Below are 27,500 nucleotides of genomic sequence, written 5' to 3' on the forward strand. Positions count from 1 at the left end.
TAACATTAATGAAACATGTAAGTCTGTGTTTTATGCGTGAGACTTGACTTCTCAGTTTATATTCTCTGTTCTGTTTCTCGGCGTAAGTCTGTTTTACTATGCGCTTTATATTATTCTTAGCTTTAAACATTTGTTTTGTTTGAATATGTATTTTTTTCTATAATAGTTTTAACCTTGAAAAGGATATTCTGTTCGGGAGCGATTGGCTTGGTTAATAAACATGAAAATTTTGAACAGGCTTAAGGCTATTGTTATCATTATTACTACTAGCTAAGCTACAACCCTAGATGGAGAAGCATGGTGCTCTAAGCCAAAGGGCTCCAACAGGGAAAATACCCCAGTGATGAAAGGAAATCAGAAAATATATAAACTACGAGAGCAGTAATGAACAAATTATAAAAAAATATGTCAAGAACAGCAATGACATTAAAGTAAAGCTTTCATATATAATCAATAAAAACTTAAACAAAAAAAAACAAGAGGAAGAGATATAAGACAGAGTAGTGTGTCTGAGTGTACCTCAAGCAAGAGAACTCTAATCTAAGACAGTAGAAGACCATGGTACAAATGTTAAGGCACTACTCGAGACTAGAACAACGATTTAATTTTGGAGTGTCCTCCTAGAAGAGCTACGTACCATAGCTATAGATCCTCTTATACCCTTAAAAAGAGGAGAGTAGCTACTGAATAATTACAGCGTAGTAGTTAACCTCTTGAGCCAAGAAGAATTGTTTGGTAATTTCATTGTTGTCAGGTGTACGAGGAGAGAGGAGAATATGAAAATAATAGGCCAGCCTATTCGGTGTAATTACAGGCAAAATCAAAATGAGCCGTAAGCAGAGAGATGGATCCAATATAGTACTGTATGGCCAGTCAGGGGACCCAATAACTCTCGAGCGGTAGTATCTCAACGGGTGGCTGGTGACCTAGCCAACCTACTACCTATGAATTAAACTCCGTGAGTGACCATACTGCTGATATATATATATATATATATATATATATATATATATACAGTATATATATATATTCATATATATGTATATGTGTGTATATATGTGTATATGCATGTATATATATGTGTATATATACAGTATATATATTCATACATACATGTTTATATACACATACAAACACACACAAACATACACACACAAATATATATATATATATATATATATATATATATATATACAGTGTACATATTTATAGATATATAAGTTTATATAAACATACAAACACACATTTTATATATATATATATATATATATATGTGTGTGTGTGTATATATATATATATATATATATATATATATATATGTATATGTATGCGTATATATACAGTATATATATTCATACATACACGTTTATATACACATACAAACACACACACACACACACACACACATATATATATATATATATATATATATATATATATATATATATATATGTATACATAATTATAGATATATAAGTTTATATAAACATACAAACACACACATTTTATATATATATATATATATATATATATATATATATATATATATATATATATATATATATACATACATGTGTGTGTATTTGTGTATGTTTATATTACCAGATATATATTTCCAAGCATAACGTTATAAAAATAACCGGTAAACTGGATTGCAAAAAAATCCCAATAATTTCCATCCATTATAGCAAACCTTTCTTCCGTAAGAGAGTGGCTTATTAAATGGATACTTGAAATAGGCCGCTGCATTGTTTGAGCTAGTCAACTGTGAATTTCTTTGTAAGAGCACCAAAGAGGTGCGAATAAGACCGTGACGGCTGGATGAACTCTCCCGTACGTCATCCACCGCTAATTTTGAATAACCAGACTTCGTTTGTAACCGAGATATTAATTTTCACTTTTCTTTTACCAATACTAGAGTTTCCGTAAGTGACATGCGATAATTCTGAATAATAATATGAAAATGATTGATATGTGTTCAAGCATTTCAATATTAATATCCACATTTTTCGAGCTCACCACATGAGGATTTTACAGGATTTTTTCGAAATGGTTGATAACATTTGGCCATTTTATGGGATTTGGGAAGGTTTGTGCTTAAAATGTAATAACGTTATGTCAAACAAAGTTCATTTACATTCGGTGTTTACAAAAATACTGTAATAGTAATCAACATGCAGATGAAGGTAATATTATTAATTAAACAAAAAATTAATATATATATATGTGTATATATATGTATATATATATATATATATATATATATATATATATATATATATATATATATATATATGTGTGTGTGTGTGTGTGTGTGAGTGTGGGTGTGTGTGACCATTAATTTTGTGTTTTATCAATATCATAACCATCATCTGCATATTGATACTGTACCAGGATGCATGAAATATAACACGAGTTGGGTTAAAGATAAATAGAAGAAAGACAGAGATGATGAGAAAGGAGTATTCAATGGAAGATGAAATATCATTGGAAGGAAAAAGGATTAATGAGGTAGAATCATTTAAGTATTTAGGAACTATGATCTCCAATACAGGGTCTATAGAATTAGAGTTTAGTGAAAGATTGAAAAAAGAAAATCAGACAATGGATAGGTTAAGTAAAATTTGGAAATCAAATCACTTGAAATTACATATAAAAATCAGACTATATATTAGTTTAGTGACATCGGTGTTACTCTATGGACATGAGTCGTGGTATGACAATGAAACAATCTCCAGTAGATTTAGTAGATTTGAGAACAAAGCCCTCAGAAGCATATTGGGAGTTAAATGGCAGGAGAGGATTAGAAATGAAACTATAAGAGAGATTACTCGAGTGTCATATGTGGATGAGATCATGATGAAGGGTAGATGGAGAGGGTTTGGCCATGCTCTTCGCACTCCCCAAGAGAGATTAGTTCACCAAACGTTCAGCTTGGCTCCACAAGGCACTAGAAGAGTCGGAAGACCCAGGCCTACATAGCTGAGGACTATGAAGCTCGAAGGAGGAGATGATGAATGGAAAATTATTGAATTAAAAGCTCAAGATAGAGACGACTGGTGAAATCTAACTGAGGCCCTTTGCGTCAATAGGTGTAGGAGGAGATGATGATGATGATATATATATATATATATATATATATATATATATATATATATATATATATATATATATATATATTTATATATATATTCAAATAAGTACAAAAGAATTGTCCTTCACTTTTATCTTTCTTCGTGGTTAAATGGTATCGTCACTTGTCATGCCAGCTTCCTGAACCAAGGTTCGATTCCCCTAGCCGGCCAGAAGCTATTGTCTTTGAGTGGTTTCGCTTTGAGACTCTGATCCTGAGGTCGGTAACAGAATCCAGATTTTAGGATAGTAAAATCTATATATTATTTGAATATGAAAAACACGTCTAAATGTGCAAAATTTATCATTAATCGAATGCCAAGTACAAACATACCAATTAGCTATGATGGTGAAGATGGGTTGATTTCAATTCTAAGTATAAAAATCCTGAATTCGACAGGTATAAGTACAGAAGAATTGTCATTGACTTTTATCTTTCTTTGTGGCTAAGTGGTACGTCACTGTTGTTACAAAAGCCCTTCCCTTCACAAGTGGTAATTCCAGAGGGGAGAGAGAGAGAGAGAGAGAGAGAGAGAGAGAGAGAGAGAGAGAGAGAGAGAGAGAGAGCACTTCCAGGCTATATTTATGTTCTTTTGAGTGTTTACAGTACTTGGGCCTTGACAAGCTGTCAGGCGAAGTTAGTCTGACTGACGTTCTTCGGGACGGCTGAATCAGAATTAGCATTTGACCACAGCGGACAAAATTCTCGGTTAAAAAGAATCAAATGATTTTCCTGTCCACTGTAAGTATGCTTCCTCATATAGTATATATATATATATATATATATATATATATATATATATATATATATATATATATATATATATATAGGCGAGAGAGAGAGAGAGAGAGAGAGAGAGAGAGAGAGAGAGAGAGAGAGAGAGAGAGAGAGAGAGAGAGAGAGGTTAAAACTTTTTTCTTACTTAAAACTTTAAATACAGTGTCGACGTTGAATATCACACACAAAGCTTCGACAACATTTGGCGTTTCATATACTGTACCTGCAAAAAAGGCTCATCTGCAGCACATCGAACCCACAAACACAGACTGCGCCACTCTTGCATGTTTTCTCTGGCTTCCTCTTTAACTTCATACCAACTTCCTCTCTCCACCAACACTATCCTGTTTGCGCTTCAACATTTTTTATTCGGCTTCAACAATCAAATAAAAAGGAATGTTGTCTGAACGTTATAGCTTTGAGTGTCACATGCAGTTACGCACTGTACTCTTCTTTCGAATTCTTTGGAGACACCTTTACAAAGCCTTCCTTGTTTCACATATTCTCTGATTCACCTCCTCTCTCGTTTTAACATCGTTTGCCACAACATCAACACCAGCAAATGTAGCCATTTCTAGTCCACTGTAGGGCAAAGGCATCAGACATGTCAATTCGTGTCTATGGGATTTGGCCAGTTATCATCACCACACTGACCGCTGAGGATTGGAGATGCTGGGAGATTTTCATCTGATTGGTCACATCAAACCAACCTAGTATGGGTGGCCCTGACTGGTACAACTTTGCTGATCATGACAATACACAAACCGCAAAGGTATCCCCACTCGTCTGCTACAGTTACTCCTAAATAAATTAATTGCTCCCACTCTTTGGAAATCTTAGATTTTCACTGTTTTATCATCCTAGCTTCCATTTACATTGATAACTTTACTCCTGCTTCAATTTACTATTCCTTTTCCAACAGACATCTTAAAATTCTTTCCGTATCATCTCTAGATATTGGCCAATCTACTCAAGACAAGACCTAATTTCTTACATTTGTCTAAAATGTTCATTCTCTCACGTTTGCGCCACCTTGTCTAAACACACACACACATATATATATGTGTGTACATATATACATATACTGTATATATATATATATATATATATATATATATGTATGTGTGTGTGTGTGAGTGTGAATATGTGTATACACACACATACATACATACATATATATATATATATATATATATATATATATATATATATATATACAAATGTATATATAAATATACTGTATATATACATACACACACACACACACATATATATATATATATATATACATATATACTGTATATACATCTATATAATATATGTGTATATCGATATATATATATATATATATATATATATATATATACATACTGTATATATATTTATATATTATCATCATCATCATCATCTCCTCCCACGCCTATTGACGCAAAGGGCCTCTGTTAGATTTCCCCAGTCGTCTCTATCTTGAGCTTTTAAATCAATACTTCTCCATTCATCATCTACTTCACGCTTCATAGTCCCCAGCCATGTAGGTGCGGGTCTTCCAACCCAACTCTTCTAGTGCATAATGGAGCCCAATAAAAAGTTTAGTGAACTAATCTCTCTTGGGGAGTGTGAAGAACATGCCCAAACCATCTCCATATACCCATCACTAGGATCTCACCCACATGTTATATATAGAATAATCACAGACGTACACACACTCACATACAAACACAGAAACATAGGCGCTCGCGCGCACATACACACAAACACACACACACACATACACACACACACACACACACACACACACACACACATATATATATATATATATATATATATATATATATATATATATATATATATATATATATTTATTTATGCGCGTGCATGCACATACATATACTGTATATATATATATATATATATATATATATATATATATATATACACACACACACACACACATATATATATATATATATATATATATATATATATATATATATATATATATATATATATATATATATTCCACCATCACATATGATTTAATTTGAATTAGATATTACAATGTTAAATCTTACCTCATCAAAACTCCTCTGAAAGAGGTCATGGCTTTTAATTGGTCCAAGAAGACATTAGTCCAATCTTTCTTTTGGAACGATTAATATTTGCACACGTTACTCTCACTGTGTACGGTCTTTACAATCGCCATCCATGCAATCCTGACTGACTGTTCCAAAGTGATATTTGTAGTTCGCTGCCGCCCCGAGACTGACAAGAAACGCGTCTCGTTGCGGTTTTGGGGTTGCTCGCACTTGCACGGCAGGTACAGTTGCCAGCTAGTCCATTAACTTTTAAATATTATTCATGATATTTAGATGACTGAGATGAAATTTAGGACTTATTACGGACAAAAGTTCGTATAGTTGTCTTTATAGCATTGTTAGGGGGTTTATTCTGCGATTTTTAGTGGCCTTTAAACGTTATAATGACAATTATTCCATTAATAGCAACTGGTAACGTGTAGCATCCTGTTACTATGGCTACACGGTAAACATACGTGACTTAACTTTTTTGTTTGTTTTGCTTACGGTAATGCACAGAGAAAAATGATCTCGTTTGATAAAAAAGATAAAAACGAAAACTATGTATCATTGGAAAATTAAATATTTAAATGTTTCCCATTAAACAGCATGCGTTTATAGAAATTGGAGATAACTCAAAAATATAAGAATGAAGTATCACTAAGAAGTTATAAAGAAATATAAATGGGCTACTTAGGAGATTGGTACTCAAAATAAGGAGACCTTAGTCTTTGTACAAGCAAAAGGGAAGCAAAAATAGAACCAAAATGTTAGGAAGTATTGGAGAAGTTAACAGAGTAGATCTGGCATTGCTGGTGATAATAAAGATATATGAAACAAAACCTGCGTTATTTGTAAATATTAAGACGTGTGGTGTTATAAAGGAAAAAGAAATGAAAGAACTAGATGGTCCACAGTAACAGATGATTAAACGAATATTTGAACCAGTTGCAATTACGCCTTACCGGGTATAATCCCAAAGTATTAGTAGTGGAACATGCAAATGGCCAGTTGAGAATAGAATTGCGTTTAAAAAGATGAGGCCTACTTCATAACAGTATTACATTAGATGATAAACGGCAGTTAAGGAAACAGTGGAAGACCAAATAAGAAAACCATATGGGGAATATTAGGGAAAATTCTTAGAAATATGCAAAAAATATGATATTGAAACTGAAGAGGTAAGAAAGTATAAAAAGCAAAAACTCAGGAAAGAAATATAAGGTTAAGAACAATAGGAGAAAAGAAAGAAGAAATGATAAAGTTGATGTTTGTAAATGGTAATGGAAGAAAAGATAACAAAGGAGAACTTAACACCCAGGGAGCTGTTATAATAAAGAAGGCAAGGTTGAATTTGCTGCAATAGGCTTGAAATGAAATCATAAAACAATATGAAAATTATAATCTTTTTGAGTTGTGCAGAAAAGTAGATGGTACGACAGAGCATTCATTTAGTTGTAGAGAATTAGGAAAATTTAGAAGCACTAGCGTAGAATTAAGGAAATTGGATTCGCCAACTAAAGAAGTTGCCCGAATAATTGGACAGGCTATGGAAGTTAGAAATATAACTATGAAAGCTATGCTCTCTGTATAGGTCTTAATAGGAGGTAACTAATGATAATGAACTTTCTGTAGATTTCAGCGCTTTACGCCTACACATCTGGTAATCTGCCCACAATCATAGTGTTGTGGAGCTGGTGACGAAGAACCTGGAAAATTTTGCTTTTTATCTTCTTGACGGCTGTCGCGAACCAGTATAAGAAATGTGAATAGCGGAGATAGAAGAAGAAGAAGAAGAAGAAGAAGAAGAAGAAGAAGAAGAGGATACATCGTATCACTTCCGCCTCGTTGAAAAACGGGACTTCCGAATCTAATTGTGTGTAGGAGAGGTTCCGGTCGCGTGCAATCCACAAGACAATTGACGTACGACGGCAGCAGTACTGTTAAACTGCCACCCTTCCCCTGAGAGCAACAGGCGATACATCCACTTTAGTCGGATAAACCCAACCTGCTTCTCATCTCGAGGTTAATGTGCGTAACTCAAGTCATCATGGTGTATGATTTTATGTCTCTTTCATTCTTTTTATATATTTTTGCTTGTTTTCTCCCGTGCACTGATAATTCTTATTGCTTCTTTTTTTATGAATTAGTTTATATTTATTTTGAATTGCTTTTAGTATGTTTCTCATTATCTCATAGTTTTCTTGGCTTTTGTTTATCCAATTTCGGATAGTTAATCTTATCATCGAGAAAATTTATCTAAATTTACACTGCATTTATTAACCAGTTCTCCATGCAATTCTAAGTAGTTAGATTGCCTGTCTTTCATTACACACACAATATACAGTATATATATATATATATATATATATATATATATATATATATATATATATATATATATATATATATATATATATATGTGTGTGTGTGTGTGTGTCATTATATATATATATATATATATATACATAGCTCATATATATATATATATATATATATATATAGCTTATATATATATATATATATATATATATAGCTTATATATATATATATATATATATATATATATATATAGCTTATATATATATATATATATATATATAGCTTATATATATATATATATATATATATATATATATATATATATATATACATATATATATGTGTGGGTGCGTTTACATTTAAATGCACATACTAGCACGCACACAAACATAATATGGTGTACATATATTTATGCATAAACGCAAATATACATACAGACACAAACAAACACCCGGACATACACACACACACGCATATATATATACATATATATATATATATATATATATATATATATATATATATATATATATATATATATAATATGTTACGGCGGTCAAGTTACATAACCTACCGATTTCCAAACTCACCTGTTTGTTTCTACATAAATCTGTTACACTTGAATAATGTAAAATTATATAACTCCCCTACGGCAATACATAAAAACACTGAATATCCAAGGTCTCTTACGTACACTCAAAACAAACTGGGTAATTATTATCAAGAACTATTCAAAACAATCTTTTATTCAAAATTCCAATTCAAATTCAAAACATTTATTGACATTAAGTACACATCAAAGGGAGCATGTCAGCATACTGACAAGCCCACTCAACAGTATCTTGCAAAATCTGTGAGACAACTAATTTATTTACAAATGTTGTAAAAAGAATAATTAACAAATACTGTGGTAAAAATAATAATTAACAAATAATGTGGTAAAAAGAATAACCATATTATTATATATCATATAACAAACCATCTCAGACATATCATTGATATTACAATCTCTGAATTATTCCAAACCATTACAGTCCATTATATAATGATACAAAGTATGTGATTTGACATTATTACATATTTGCAAGACATTCCTTCAGAACCTTCATCATACTCCCAAATATATCTATATCCAAAGCGTAACCTCATCATAAAAGAGTCATATCGGGGTGAAGCTCTACCATAAGTAAAACTAGTATTGTTCACAACAACATTGTAGTGTTTCATGCTCCTGCTGCCATTGTTCATTATCATGCGAGCATCTTCAAACTCCGACTGCTTTTTCACTCTTCTTATTTCAAATTTTATTCTAGAAATACTCAATATACAATTGTATTCTATAATTTCATTGTTACATCAATCATTAGCCAAACAGTCAGCAACTTCATTAAAGTAAATACCACAATGAGACGGAATCCACATAAAACTTACCTCACACTAAAATGAATTTATTTGGTGTATGCATTTTCTACATCTTAAAACTAAATCATCAGTAGACATTTTACTGTTTAAGGCAAACAAAGCACTATGACTATCAACAAAACCATAAACACTTTTCTTCTTTTCTAGTGCGTATTCAAGTCCAACATAAATAGCATAAAGTTCTGCTGTCATACATGAACTCCTATCAGCAATCATTTTGGATAATCTTTCCTCAACACTTAGGCCATATTAAAAAAGAATCTCTTATAACTACACCAGACCCTGCTCTATTTCCATTGACAGATCCATTACTGTAAAAGCGTATAACATTTTCCTTTAGATATCCAGATAGTTTTTTAACAAATAACTGTTGTAATTCTTGGGGATGACAATCTTTTTTCCTACCATCTAATTTATCTATTTGTACAGACACTGTTTTCTTAAGCCATGGCTCCATATCAATACTTCGTGGTACTGGTACACAAAAATCCATTGCATTGTATTCAAATAACATTTGACAAAGTGTTTTGGTATAAGCATTCATCCAAAAGTTTCTAGCAAAGTAAGATCTGAATTGATCCTCAGCTGACATTAGACTATTATCACCACCCCTTATGAGTCTCAAGGCAGAAATCACTGTCAGTTCTTGAATTCTGTGCATCACGCTTAGAATATTAAGTTCCATTCTCATGATTTCTATTCTTGTTGTACTCGCACAACCAAGTACAATCCCCATTCCTTCATTTTACACAACCTCTAATGCCCTAATATCATTCTCTGAATAAGACGACAATATTGGGGCTGATTAGTCAATAATACTCCGTACAGTGCTTAGATATACTGACCTCAGAACAGGTACACCAACACCATTTCCTCTATTAGATAACACTCTTAGAGGTTTTAGCCTAGCGAGACATATATTCTTGACATGAGCGATTTGATCCTTAACATTACTAAACTGATATACAATTCTAGATATTTATAACTAGTTACCTTTTCCAATTTCACTCCATTCAATGAGAATTCTTGTCCACCGGCAGTTCTTGATTGGTATTCAGTTTTATTTTCATTAATAACCAACCCTAAACGTTCACACAAACAATGGAGTTCGTCAATAACCTTGGTCAAACTACTTTCATCTACACATTGAACTAGAATATAGTCAGCATAGACGAGAATCTGAGAATTCCCCAAAAAAGTCAAAAGGAAGCTACGTTGTCCATAAGAGTATTAAAAAGTACAGGGATTCAATACTCCACCTTGCGGCGTACCGAGTTCAAACTCTTTCTGTTCAGATTCCTCGCCCTGAAACCATACACTTGCCTTTATATTACTTAAATTGTCTGCAATCCATGTTAATAGTTTTCCTTTAACACCTTTATTCACCAAACTCTCTAAAATCACATCTTTATTTGCCTTATCAAAGGCCCCTTTAAGATCTACAAACAATCAACATCTAACATTATTATTCACAAGACACTTTATCACACAGTCTGTTGTGCTTCTACCTTTCATAAATGCATACAGGTTATTGGACAGAAGACCATCTATTTTCAACATCAATGTGTTTAAGATCATTCGTTCCATCATCTTTGCTAAACAGGAAGTTAAAGATATGGGCCTTTTATCCTCACTATCCTTGGGGGCAGGAATGATCAACGCCAATTTCCACTCCACTGGCAATCTCCCATTTCGATACGTTAGATTAAACAGATCTAGTATAGGACTCTCGTCCATGCTTATCAGACAGTTAATTACTTCGTATGTCAGGCCATCTCTACCAGGGGCAGTGGATTTCCCCCTTTTCACAGCAATCAGAATTTCATCTCTAGTAAATGTAACGCAAGTATCATCGTTCAACACACTTTGCAAGCGAATCAACTCCCGTCTCATAGACCTTTGCTTTCTCAAACAACTCTGGATATTATTCGGAAGACTTAAATGACTGGAGGCATGCCATCACTTGTTAATAAGATCATTAGCGTTATCTTTAGGATTTGGTTGAACATTAATTCTCTTTCTAACGCCCCTTACTTTATTCACACCATTCCAGACCTGGCTCAAGCTTTTTGAACTACCAATGTCCCTCAAAAAATAGTCCTAGTATCTACTTCTTGCCTTTTGATTTATATCTGTTGTACACTCAGCAACTTTAATCAAAGTCTCTTTGTTTTTTACATTAGTAGGGTCCTTACTCCAGTTACTGTGGCATTTTCGTAACACCTTGTGCCACCCCTTAACAACCTTATCATTATAATACCTTTTAGATTTTGAATTAGAACCAATTGAATTCCTCGGCTTAGGTCTACCTAAGATAGAATCCACCACTTTCAAAAGATCTTTGTAAAATACATTTTCATCTGTTACATTAAGTTTTTTATATTCATTATACCAAGTTTTAATTTTAGACACAAAATAACTACGTTGATCATCTTTAAGTGAATATCTTTTCCTATTATTAACAAAACTTATTTTGTTAAAATGTATCACAACTTCAATAGCGAAGTGATCACTCAAAAGTGTGCTTACAATATCCAAACTTGCTTTTGTATCCAGCATGTTGAAAATAATTGCAAAATCTAGCCTACCGCCCTTAATATGTGTAGCGTCACCATGTCCAATAACTTTAGCATCCTCTATAGAATTCCAAAAAACTGTTTAACATTATCCCATTACGATTTTGAAAACCTTTGGTGCCAAGATATTTGTGCCTAGCGCTCAAATCACCTATTAATAGACATACTTCAGAATAAATAACATCTGGAAAGTCGTTAATAACCAACTTATCAGGATGGACATAGACATTAATCAAATTTAAAATAGCATCTTTAAGAGTGATACTAACAGACAGATACTCAATACCATTAACCTTTTCAGCAGCCTGTAATGTTGCAGAAATATTACTTTTTCACATAGGTTATCAGTTCCCTGCAGTTCGTATTCATATCTGCAGGTAACTCAAAACTTTAGTAGTTTTTCAATTGAAAATTTATTCCACTTATTCCTACCTCTTGCAGAGCTATAACATCTATATCGTTAGAATTAATATATACCTGCAGATCAGTTACCCTATTTTTTAAATTGTTAACATTCCAAGACAAAACCTTAACATTTTTATCCTCCATTGTTTAGACATTTGTCCTTCAATATACTAACAGACTGCAACAATTTCAATTTTAAATTGTCCAAAGGGTTATTAACATAAGTTAGTACCAAATCTGACATATTCAGAAATTCATTTAACAGTCCCTTTTTATCCTTACCACCTCCTAGGGATGCTTCTTTCGGTACAGCATTTGTGTTGTTATCACCAGGTACATTCTTACTTAGTTGATTATTTTTCCAACTAAAAAATGATTTTTGCAAACCTTCAATTTGTTTCCTAAGTTCGTTCAACCCTCGATTTATCAGGTCAAATCCCGAACGATCTCGCGGAGTTTCAATTTTTGGTTCACTTTCCTTACCTCCATTTCTTGACCGTTGAGCAAACTGCTTACGCCTTTCTTCCCAGTCATTGATTGGAGTTGACTGCTGATTAGCAACTGGACATTCGTTCTGCCTGACGTTTGGTCTATCTGCTCTATCATGGGTGACTACTGGCTTTGTTTGTGGTTTATTTTCACACAAATGATAATTAGCATTATGTTTTCCGCCACAATTACAGCACTTTGGCTTAACGTTCTCATTTCCATTGATCTTGGCAATACATTCTTTTGAATCATGATTCTTTCCACAGTATCTGCAACGGAAATGACCATGACACTTATACTGCCTATGACACCATTTACTACATTTATAACAAATTATTAGCATCTCATTAAAAACACTAACATACTTATATCCAATTCCAGAGAGAAAGACTTTCTCTGGTATAAATCCCTTAATCAAGGCAATCAGCTGAGGTCTCATATAAATAGTTCCTTTCACCTTCACCTCACGATGCTTTACCAACACAAAATTTTCTTCAAATAAGAAGTCATCTGGTTCTAAATATATAGGGACGTCAAATATGACTACTTTGGTACTTTTAATCCTATCATCTAGTAAAACCATTTTAATCCTGTTAAAGCCAGTGGTTGTTAGAAACTTTATTGCCTCATCATTTTTTACTGTAACATAAGGTTTATTCTTACCTTCTTTGAACAAGGCTTCCATTTCCCTATGTTGTTTACACAGCTTAACTGTCCATTGAATCTTCTGATTATAATCCATTTCCACATCATTTGGAAAATACACCCTCTTCCTTTCATCTTGCGTGTCAGGATCTTGTCTGGAATGGTCATTGCTACCTCTGGTATACATGTCACTTTTCCTCTTTTTATCAGTAGGCATAACTGAAACATTACTTACACTGTTCAAACATTTCATTTTCGATCTCCTAACTTCCTGGAATGGCTGTACATCCAATTCACTGTCACTTGACAAACCAAGATCATCTGCAATTAAACAACCCTCAGATCTTACAATATCCATTTGATCAGCACCACCTTCACTCCTCAAATGCGAGGAATAGGAGGGACCGGCACCATACGTGGTGTATAAAATAGGTAACTACTATACCGGTAATTTGACCAAGGTAAAAAGTCAAATTTGAATTTTAGAACACCGAGAGCACGTCTGTACAACTCGGTGGCTGAAATCAAAGTGAAAATATCCTCTTACAACGATTCTTGAACAGGGATACGAGAGAGCTCTGTAAGAAATACTGGTGATCAAAATAATACACTCTTTACAAAAAATAGATATATTATATAAAAATTTACAATATTATTACCAAAAATTATTACCATAATGAATCACTCGAAATATTAATTTTGAACAAAACTTTAGATAAGACAAGAAAATATTACACTCTGAAAATCATATAATCATTTGACTCGAAATATTAAATCTGAATAAAACCTTAGACTAAGACAAGAGAATATTACAGACTGAAAATTATATAATCACTTGTTTCACTGGAAATTAAATTTCACACAAATATTTAATTTTGATAATTAATGAAAACAGTTAACACTTTAACACTTATGATTAAACTCTTATTGAAATTTACATAAAAGTAACTGATAAACTTAAGTGATTTTAGCTCACATGAAGTTTCTGACCAGATAGCAATAGCAATACAAATACTATAAACTTTTCTACGGGCTGCCAACGCCGAAGTCTGTGTTCAGCACAAGGCTGGGAAATCTTACAAGCAAATACAAATACATTTCACCGTTTTAACCTAAACTCACAGGGCCAGTTACAAATATTATACTAAACTACGTACTTACAGTAACGCAATACTCAGGAAATAACTTTCAATGAAGTGGTTAATGTCAGAACACACTACACACGATATATGTTGGATAAAAACTTATTCACACTCGAGAGGGCACACACTTGAGCACTTGAGAGAGAGGTGAACTTTGGCTTTTGCAAAAGGATAGGCTGGATATCTTCTGCTCCTATGCATTCCAAGGGGCACATATATATTGACTTAATTATTCTAATCTACCTTCTAGGTCATGGGGTCTAGAAGCTCGGGGCAGTGCCTAGCAGCATCAAAGTTGCCAGCAATCATATATCTGACGCATACCAACGCACAAGCGAGGCAACTTTCTCTCAGCTAACTTCGCCCACCTCCGTCCTCGATGCAATAAAAAAAGATAAAACTAACTCTGGGTTTTTCAAGAACATTCTAAGCACGTGGAAAATATAAGAAATTCGTAATCTCTCACAAACATGAAGCAATACCTCGTATAAACATAAAAAAATTACATAAGCCCTCATTCATACCTAATATGGCTCGTACAGCACACTTATTTGAGATTGCATAAGACTTCGCAACAAAATACGTGAAATAGAAAGTTAATTCTTAAGAAATAACGTAAATTTACATACACTGAACGACGAAAGAATTATGCAATTTACATGAAAATACTTAAACCCACAAAAACACAAATGTAATACATGAATAAAATATTTACTCTACAATAGACCAACTTCGTAAGTATATATATATATATATATATATATATATATATATATATATATATATATATATATATATATATATATGCTTCAAAAGCAAAGAATATGTTTGGCATCACAAATCATGAATGGTTAAAAAATCATGCTCTAACAGGTTTTAAAGAAAAATGGCAGAAGCAAGATATGACCTGTTTGTACATTAGTCTCACCACATCTACTAATCAAGTAACATATGATGGAAACGAATGCGTTCATATTCATAAAAAGTGTGTTTTTGATAAGATAATTGAAAGATACACGTCAGAAATGACCAAAAAGAAAGCCAAATGTACAACAACTTCAAGAGAATTTGGATCAAATCACCCAGCTGTAGCTTGTGGGTACCTATGAAAAAAGGACTTCATCTATATAAGAATGCATGCAAGACTGTGAAGACTAAAGTGTCAGCCACTATTGTCCAGCTGAAGGCAGATCATACACTTTTTACTAGGACTCTAATTGCATCGAGAAACCATACTGACATAGATCTACATGAATGCCTTAGTATGAATTCACTGCAGTTCCTTTGCAGTTGCTTCCCAAAATGGAAAGCACAAGCAATTGTTCGTTGTGTCATTGGCAGCAATTGGCTTCCTGACTAGACGGGAAGCAGCTCGCAAAAACCACAGGCATGACGTCAGAAGTAAACATACAAGATGGTGGCTGTAAATAGGATGTGCTCTTGCTTGGTAATCTTGGGTCCAACAAGTCTTAAGAGATAATAAAAATATGATTCGTTCATCCTGTGGTAGTTGTAGAATTTTTCAATTCACGTAATATGCCGATAACACATATTACTGCAACAGTTAGAAAATGTTTGGGTGCCATGATAATATCAGCTGATTGGTTTTGTTTACCTGTTTCCAATTTGCTCCTCGAATTGCGATATCGTAGCGTGACGCTACAACACATTCGCTTGCTATCATTGGCTGAAGGTTGGCAGAAACCTTGGACAAGAAATTACTAGTGTGTTTCCACCATTACTAGGATACCTTCTTTGAAAATTCACTTAAGAACTGCATTTGAATGAAAAGACCTGGAAAAACAATGCCTGTTGAGTTAAGAATAATAGACAGTACTAACATTTCCATGAAAATCCTTCTGTCTCATTCTGAAACTAAAGATGAATTAACATACAATAATTTTTTCATAGACAATAAAAAGAAGACTGGTCGCTAGTTAGAGAACTGAATCAAGATCATTTGATGGAAAGGGTGTGACAGATCTGGAAAATACTCATAAGGAGCCTGATACAAATATAATTCTTCACTGCTTTTAATCCTCACACCATGATGCTACTACCAGCCATATATATTCACCTGGCATTAATGTATTTGTACTTTCACTCTAGTGGTCAAAATTGTTCGTATCTGATATGATGTTAGTGAGAGGTGTTAGACAAAAGAGAAGAATTATTGATGTCAACAGTGTGCAGTCTTCCTTGGGTTCAGAAACTGTGCCGGTGTGAGAAATTCCTCTCACAACGATTTAACATAACATTTTTGTGTGTGCATCTGTATAACCCTAATCTTCCTCTTACTGTAAGGTTATAAGTATTGCGTGTTCATACAGGTTATTGATTAATTTATAATTGAGAATTGTCGTTTGTCGGGTAATTGGCAAACAGGAATTATGTTATTGCGTTTGTGTCTTTATCCATGGAACCGAAATTTGCATGTCCTCGTATTTTGTAGAAATATGTTCTTTGTTGCATATTACGATAAAAGTTAAAGAACCACATCTTACGAGAGAATGACACTCTTACGTTATTGCTTGTTTCATGTATGACTATGGTTTTCGTAGGTCGCATTTCAAGTATGGTCAATCACCGTAAAATTTGCTTACAAAATGTGAATAGATGTTTCAGTTTTGATAATAAGATTCGTATATATACTTTTAGTGAATGTGTTGTGCAACGTGTGGTAGTAGTTGAAGGTGTTACTAACTTGTTTATATCTCGTCAGAGAATCCATTAGTTGAGGTCAAAGGTTAGAAGACAACGAGGGCAGTGTTCACTCTATGATTCACCTAGTTCGCGCCCCTCCATAGATGTATGGGTGTGACACTACCCATGATCATATTTGTCACACACCACCAACCAGCTAATTACATTTAAAAAATGTGTTTAAAATTACATACTGCATGTTTTAATTTTGTTTTTATGTTGATCTTGGAATTTGCTTCAAGATTTTTTGTGTTAATGTAAATCTTGTAGGCAGTCTTACATACTTTGTAATTGTATAAGTTGTCTCCTTTCCTCGTATAAAATCTGAATGTACGACGAAGGAGACAGCTTTTTGCTCAGGGCCTCAGGCTCAAACTTTGAGCTGATCTGTTATCGGGTGTCGAGGTGGTGGTGGTAAAGTGTGTGTGTATAAGACCAGAAGTGGTGATTTACCCTTATTCTTTCAACTTTGTCGTAATTTTGTTAAAGTGCCATTGACTTATAAATCCCTTGAGTGTGTCTTTGCATAATCACTCATTTATGTAAAATTTAACTTTTAGCTATTAAAGTAAGTTTGACTACTATTTAACAAGTGCGTTTCAATATCCTCCATTGATTTATGTTCTTGTTTTAATACATAGCTGGTAATTAAGAATTGATCTGATACTTACTTAACATCAAGGTGTTCATACCAAGAAGTTTGTGCAACTTATAGAAACCGAGACTACAAAGTATGGTCCCCTAAGGCCGGAAAATCTACCCGTGAGTACTCGCAAGAGAGAGAGAGAGAGAGAGAGAGAGAGAGAGAGAGAGAGAGAGAGAGAGAGAGAGAGAGAGAGAGAGAGAGAGAGAGAGAGACAAACTTGTCTCATTGTATCTTAATGAAACTTATGAGCTGAGTTCATGTCAGTAGGGACTGCTCAGTAAATGAAAGGACTTAGAGTGTAGTCCTATTGTTGGGAGTTATATGACTGTAGTACTATTGAATATCGATTATACTAATTAATGGTTTATTGGGGGAGAGATATCTCCCGTTATTCCTTAGAAGCCGTAAAGGGAGCATTGGTAGTTGCTCCGAAAAGACATTTGTAGCGTAACAACATTAAGTATACAGTCCACTTTATCCATCATTTTTTTTTTCACCTCAGGTGTTATTAGGCTGCGTTGCAAAAATATATGATGATTATGTGTTATGCTGAGATACTACCGCTAGAGAGTTATTGTGTCCTTCGACTGGCCAGACAGTACTCCATTTATATATATATATATATATATATATATATATATATATATATATATATATATATATATATATATATATATATATATATATATATATATATATATATACGTATATATATATATATATATATATATATATATATATATATATATATATATATATATATATATACATACATATATATATATATATATATATATATATATATATATATATATATATATATATATATATATATATATTCTTACACTTCTACCTCCACCAACATGAACTCGTGTAACAGTCAAGCAAATGAACTCACGTAGACCCAAAAGGCCAAAAAATGTTAGAGAAATGGAACATTCGTTAAGGATTGCTCTTAATTAAGAGCAATCGGTAATTTGAGCATGAGGAGCCGCAACAAAGATCGAATCAATTACGAATTTTCAGTGTTTTTATACGAAATTCCTTCAGGGTTTAGATTCATATAATATTTGGCTCATTCGGGATAATAAATATTTTGCTTTAGTCTGCAATCCACTTCATAAAGAAAATGGAGTTTCTTTTTATTAAAGAAAATTTTATTTATATACGATTCGAGGGACTACTTTTGTAAAAGTCAGCACTCGAAAATTAATTGCACTAATTACAATCAATGACTCCTTCAAGTTCGTTAAGCTTAATTAGTTCATTATCGAGATATTTCTTAACCTGGAAAGGTTTCAACGAAAGAAAAATAAAGGAAACGAAATATATTGATCTCAATAGGTAACCCCAGATATCCGATTGCTATCTTATAATTGGAAACAGGAGACCATAGTAAGAAATTATGCTCATTAACACTTAATGGCTTCATTTTAGTTTCTACGTATGGATTTTTTTTTGTACAGGCGAACTCACACACAGAGACAAATACACTCACGTGTATATATATATATATATATATATATATATATATATATATATATATATATATATATATTTATATATACATACATACATATATATATATGTATATATATATATATATATATATATATATATATATATATATACAGTATATATATATGTATATATATATATATATATATATATATATATATATATATATATATATATATATATATATATATATATATACGGTGTGTATATATCTATATTAATAAAGCTGGTGATTGTCTGTTTATGTGTCAGCATGTTCTCTATAGAAAATTTGTACAAGGAATTTACAGAATATTTAATGATCGAATCTTATGTAATTTTTATCGAGAAAGATAAAGCAACTATTTCCATTTTGATCAAGATCCACCTTGGGGGTCTACGGGCCCCATACTGAAAGATCCCTTAAAACTGTATTCCATAATATCGGGCAGGCTGGAGGCCTAGTCTTTTTCAACTTAAGAAAAAAAAAAATAATAATAATAGTAATAATCAGGAAATCTAACATCGCTATTTGTATTTTGATCAAGATCCACCTTGAGGGGTCTAGGCTCAATAACTACAAACTTCCTAAAACTGCATTCAATAATAATGAACTTAGGAGATTATTTAGGGCTATATTAATTTGGAAATTTGTCCAAAAACCGGGGTCCTTGGAGGTAGCCCCCCCCCCCAACACACACACAGCCTACATTGATTTTCTTTTCCATGGGATAAAACGTAATTTTTATATTTTCTCTTTAGTTTTCTACAAAATGATGCCACCCAAATGGAGGTTCTAAAAAGGAATACTAATGCAAGCCGAATGGAAGCTAGACGTAATGCAGAAGACGAAGAACCTGAATTTAAGAAGGAACACTAATGTAAGCAGAATGGCAACTAGACGTGAAGCAGAAGACGAAAAACAAATGGATTTAAGAAGGAACACAAATGCAAACAGATATAAAGCACAAGATGAAGACCAAAGAAATTCTTGCCTTGAAAATAATCAACAAAGAATAGCAGTTATAAGAAGTCAGGAATCAAGAAATCAAAGAATTACTCGACCTCAGGATTACCAACAAAGAATTATTGTCCATCTGAACCAAGAAACATAGGAAGGGGCTGAGAATAATAGCCATATTGATAGTCAGGCATGCAGAAGCCAGAAAACGTCTTTTAATGCTGTATAATGGCGTATTGGTGCCTCCATTTATAATCCAAGATACCCCTATGAAACAGAAGACATAACACAAATTAGCTTCATCTTCCATCGAAACCAAGAAACATCGGAAGAAGCTAAGAATAGTCGCCATATTGATAGAGTCGGAAATGCAGAAGTAAGAGTACGTCCTTTTAATGCTGTACAATTTCGTCTTGGTGCCTTCACTTATAATCCAAGATACCTCTATGAAACAGAAGACATAGTACAAATTGGCTTGATGTCACAACAATGTATTCACTGTGATGTTTAGAAATGGAAGAATGAACCTCCTGGATTGTGTTGCAATGAAGGGAAAATTAGATTGCCGTTGAACCTCTGTATCTGGTAAGACTTCTCAATGGAACATCCCAACATTCAAAACATCCTCTTGAAATATACAACTATACATAATCCTTTCCAAAAGACTTCATTTGGAATAAAATTTGTGAGTGAAGGTGGATTTATGCCAACATTAAACATCGAAGGGCAAATTATATACAATATATAAATATACATCTTTTTCATCCTCATTATCTCCTACCCCTCTCTCTCTCTCTCTCTCTCTCTCTCTCTCTCTCTCTCTCTCTCTCTCTCTCTCTCTCTCTCTCTCTCTCTATATATATATATATATATATACTATCATAAGATGGTCCATAGTCTAGGAACCAAGCATATAATATTATATATATTATGGCTGGCAAGCTATACGACCTCTCAAATTCCCCACTCACCTGTTTGCTTTTACATTAAACCTGTTATACTTGGAAATTTTGATATCCGAACTCTGAGACAGTTATATAACTCCCAGACAGCAATATATAAAACACTGAATATCCAAAGGTCTCTTAAGTACACTCAAACAAACCTGGGTAATTATTCTTAAGACTTATTCAAACAGACTCTTACTACGATTCTTTAACAGGATACGAGCAAATACTAATTTAAACACTGGTGATTGAAATAATACACTCTTTACAAAAATAAATATATTTCATATAAATTGCAATACTTTGAAAAGTATTTACATGCAACAAATAAATTACTCGAAATATCAAGTCTGAACAAAACTTAGATTAAGACAAAAATTTTATGATCTGAAAATTATATAATTACTTGACTTGTAATATTAAATCTGTATAAAGAAAAGGAATAATACTTTTGAAAATTATACAGTCACTTGTTTCACTTGAAACTAAATCTGAATACAATATTTAAGTTTCATACTTAAGGAAAATAGATAACCAGATCACGATACAAATACCTTTCACCTTTCTACATGGCCAGTTAAAAAAACTTTACACAATAATGCCAACACTCACCCTGATACAATAAAATCAAAATCACCGTTTCGTCTTATGTATCGTTTCAACACATGATTTACTTTAGGGCACACTATAGAAACTCTGAGAAAGAGAGACTGAGGGAGGCCCTTTGGCTCTTTCACAGGACGGTTACTTCTCTACTGCTGCTAAGCAACCCTAGGGCACCTATATAAGACTTAGCTACTTCCAGAATGTTCCAAGACTGATATCTGGTAGTATGGGGCTTGGCCTTAGGGCGCCAGTGTTACCGAGTAACGCTCTCTCGAACGCGTATTCACACAACGCGAGATGGCTCTCGCTCTAAGCTAGCTCCGCCCACCCTTTGTCCTCGAAATAAAAAAAAAATAAGAGTTAACACCAGGGCGCTCGAGAACTTTCTAAGGCACATGGTACGATGTAAGAATTGCGTATTTTCTCTCAATCATGAAACAATACCTCATGAAAATATAAAAAACGTTTACATAAGCTCTTGTTCCTATCTCGTATTAAGCTGAAAAATAGTATTATGAAAGCATGTAGCTTGGTACCAGGAGTAAGAAATTATACATATCATACAATTTGTATTTACGAAAAAACCTTAAATTATAATTACAAATGAATTAATGTAAACTAGATAACAATAATTATTAAAGTTAGTATGACATATGATTTGCAATTTTATATTTTTGGATCAGCTTTACTTCCTCGCCTGCATGTAAATAAGTATATGAAAAGTCATTAGTCATAAAATTATGACAATATAATCGATTAACTACAACAGCAGGTATTGCATTTATTAAAAAAAAAAAGAATATAGCAATGCAAGATATAAAATTCAATGTATTCATTTCAAAAACTATGAAATAATATTACTACCTGCTGTAAGTAAACTGGGGCTAATTGAAGAAAATTAAAACCACCAGACCACATGAATATGTATCGAGTCTACTTAAACATATCCTGAAAGATGTGTTTTAGTCTTCAAATAGCGATATAATAAGATATAAATCTATGTCACATTTATAACCAAGTCACTGAAAATCTTTCCAAACAAAGTCTTTACCAATACTTAAATAATTATAAAGTTTACTGCAAGAAAGAGAGACGGCAATAACTGAAAATAAAAACAAGAAAAACACTTGCAGACACTTATAACTTTAAGATTTGATATAAATCATGAAATTATGGCAGGGAGGAAGGGTTATTTATAAAGAGGCAACACAGAGGTCTTAGAGATTGAATAGTTACCTTAAACATGCTACCCTAATATATGCTTGGTACTCACGTACTCACCGTATCAATCCAGGCAGGAAGACTATGGAGATGGCCAAGGCTGAGGTAGGTCCTATAATCCATTACAATGAGAAATGCATTTAGCAATGCATACTTGAAATACTTTAAGAAAAAAAACAAGAATATATTGCTCTCGGTTTTGAAAGCTGAAACTTTCTTGTGGTTTTGTTTCTATGATGGTCAGGTTCTAAGTCTCCCTTCCTCTGTTGTTCTTCGACCATATAAGTTTTGTTGAACATAAAAACAGGAGGAGTTAGCTAAATGGTCCAACAGCCTTTTACAGCCACAGTAAGGACACTTCTGAGTACCAAGCATTTAAATGAAAATATCAAATTTGAAAATTAGAAGTCCTTCCTTCTGCCATTAGAATATTCAAAGTAAAGATTAAATAGAAAATAGTCTTTGTAATTAAATACTTATGAATTGAATTTATATTCAGCATACATATGGTCACATAACATTCTTAAACAGGTTACGTAAGACTTTGTAACAAAAATACGTGAAATAAAATGTAATTCTTAAAAATAACATAAATTTACATATACTGACTTGAATAAAAAATACAATGAAATTTACGACGAGAGTCTTACATAATTTACATAATAAACTTAAATCTAGATGAGAGGAACTCATCTTAAGAGCTGGCTATTCCTCTCTTCAGTGCATAAATGAAATATATAAATAAACCATGAATAAACTATTGTATTTACTCTACACTATATCAGCTTCATAAGAATATATATATATATATATATATATATATATATATATATATATATATATATATATATATATATATACATATGTGTGTGTGTGTGTGTGTGAGACATCAGTTATATCAACTGATTCAGTGGAGAATCTATTTTTATTAAAGATGAAAGGGACCTTGGTCAAGGCAAGTCTCCCTACAACAAGCAACAGAGATCAACAGAGGAGGATAGGAGCACTAACACTCAAAGGCACACCACCCTGGCAATAATTTTGGGTGATGCAGTTCACAAACCATCACTCTAATAGGAAAGTGTTCTCTGTCCAAAGACCTAAAATCTCCACACATGACTAAGTAATTAATTGATGGTCTACCTTAGCTTTGTCATTCTATGGCCATCTGCACTTTTATGCGCTATTTCGAATCTGTCTTAGTGACTCCGGTGAGATGGTGGACAAACATTTACATTAACCAGGACAAATGTAATGGATATGAGCAGTGATATATTAAAGTAAAATTAAATGGGGGATCTTCATCTTCAAGCATGAAGTTAAAGAAACGTACACTCGCTTACGCCAACTTACCTATACCTACAGTAAGTTACTCTCTTCAATATCTCTGGTACAACTAACCCGCACTGAATTATTGGTTTGTTTAATGCATAATCTTAAAAAAAGGGGTTAACAATCCCAATGTCTGCAAGCTATTCTAATTTCTTTATTACAGTGAAGAGGAACATACGAGTAACTCAATACTGGCTTATTCAAATGGCAAAATTAATAAATGAAATGTTAACCACAATTCACAACACAGATAAACACTGAAAATAATAGACGAATAAACACATGGGATTAACCCTTAGATGGAATAAATAAAATCAAAATCTTCTGGCAAATAATCTTATCCTAACCTCAGAAGCAGGCTACTTTTATGTCCAGACACGTGGCCAGTGACCTGAGACGATTACTAACAAAGAAAACACGTTTACATTAAATTCCACACAAGCAGACTGAATACAGGGTCTTTAAATTGAAGTTTAGTGAAAGATTGATAAAAGCAAACCAGAGAGTGGCTAGGTTAATTGGAATCTGGAAATCAATTCGCCTGAAATTGCAAATAATATTCAGGCTGCATATGAGCTCAGTGAGATCTTTTTTTACAGTATGGATAGGAGTCATGGCATGGCAATGAAACAATCTCCATCAGATCTAGAAGGTTTGGGAACAAAGACCTCAGAAGAATATTTAAAGTTGACTGGCAAGGGAGGATTAGAAATGAAACTACAAGAGAGATTACTCGAGTGCCATATCATTGTGAGGGGTAGATGAAGATGGTTTGGGCATGCTCTTCGCGCTCCCCAAGAGAAATTAGTTCACCAAACGTATAACTGGGATCATCAAAGCATTAGAATAGTTAGAAGACCCAGGCATACATGGCTGGGGACATGAAGCGTGAAATAGGAGATCATGAATGCAAAAGTATTAAATTAAAAGTTCAATATAGAAACGACTGGCGAAATTTAACCAAGGCCATTTGTGTCAATTGGGATAGGAGAAGATGATAATGATGATGATGAGGATAATATACATATATGCATATATATATATATATATATATATATATATATATATATATATATATATATATACACATACATATATATATAAATTATATATATATATATATATATATATATATATATATGGAGATAGAGATTTCATAGTAGTAAAACTCGATGAACTTTACACAAAATATCTGCAAGAATGCTCTATATCTACAGTTTGAAAAAACTTTATCATTATGCTAATTATCAAAAAGGGAGGCACAAAAGACCTGAAAAATTACCGACCAATAAAAAGATCATATTAGGCTGAATAGAAATAAAGTAAGTCTTTAATAAATCAAGAGAGCAGGCAGGCTTTAGAAGCGGGTATTCAAGAACTGACCATATCTATGTATCTAACCAGCTAATGAAAAAATAAAAAAGTTTGATATACCACCATGTATGATATATTTTGACTATGAGAAAGCTTTTTATTCTGTCAAGAAACCTTAGCATTAATGCAAGCCCTTCAAAGACAAGAAATAGATGAGTCTTTTGTTAGAACTCTTGGAGATATCTATACAGGAAGTACATCAACCCTAATTCTACTGTATATAAAGATAGTGTAAATTCCGATTGAGAAATGAGTTAAACAGTGAGACCATGTCAATCTTAAATTATTCAAAGCGTGCCTGGAAGTTTTTAAGAATTTAGATTGGGAAAATGTAGGAATTAACATTAATGGGGAATAACTTTACAACATGAAATTTGCAGATGGCATGGTTCTATTTAGTGAATCATGGGAGGCATTGCAAAAGTTGATAGAAAATTTGAATAGAGAAAGCAAAAATGTAGGACTGAAATAGAATATGAGTAAAACTAAGATAATGTTCAATGAAAATACAGATATAAAACAAAAAAGGGTTATGGAAGAGCCTCTAGAGATGGTAATGAATATACGTAGTTATGATTCCCAAGGACATGAGACCAAAATCAAAAGAAGGCCAAGCATAATATGGAGAGCTTTTGGTTAACAAAATAAAATTATGAAAGATAATATGCCACTTTCTCTAAAAAGAAAAATATTCAATCAGATGGTCCTTGCAGTAATAACTTATGCATCAAAAACTTGGAGCCTTACAAAAGACAGAACATGGGTTATCTACAACTCGAAGAGCTATAGAAAGATTAATAATGGTAATAAGGATACGAGAGAAAACTAAAGTAGAGGATATTAAAAAAACATGTAAGAAAAAGAAATAGACATTGGGGAGGGTATATGAGAATGACAGATAATAGATGGTCCTTAAAAACAACAGGCTGTGTCACTAGATATTTCAAAAGAAGAAGGGGAAGGAAGAGATGACGATGGACTGGCAAACTAAGAAAATTATCTGGTATAGCGTGGCCTAGAAAGACCATAAACGGGCAGGAGTGGAAGGACGTGGCTAAGGCCTTTGTCCTACAGTGGACTAGTAACGGATGATGATTATATATATATATATATATATATATATATATATATATATATATATATATATATATATGTATAAAATCATCAGCCGTTACTAGTCCACTGTAGGACAAAGGCCTTAGATATATATAATTTATATACGTA

At 32.9% G+C, this 27,500-nt stretch overlaps 1 protein-coding gene across 1 annotated transcript in view; it reads right to left on the minus strand.

Moving 5' to 3' along the window:
- Positions 1-6,162, minus strand: part of LOC137656168 (uncharacterized) — a 51,703-nt gene extending 45,541 nt beyond the window's left edge. The window contains exon 1 of the mRNA XM_068390345.1: positions 5,986-6,162. Coding sequence (XP_068246446.1) covers positions 5,986-6,014 — 29 coding nt within the window. The 5' untranslated portion in view covers positions 6,015-6,162. The remainder of the gene's footprint in view (positions 1-5,985) is intronic.
- Positions 6,163-27,500: the final 21,338 nt, after the last annotated feature.

Source organism: Palaemon carinicauda, chromosome 17 (genome assembly GCF_036898095.1).
Source record: "Palaemon carinicauda isolate YSFRI2023 chromosome 17, ASM3689809v2, whole genome shotgun sequence".
Lineage (NCBI taxonomy): Eukaryota > Metazoa > Arthropoda > Malacostraca > Decapoda > Palaemonidae > Palaemon > Palaemon carinicauda.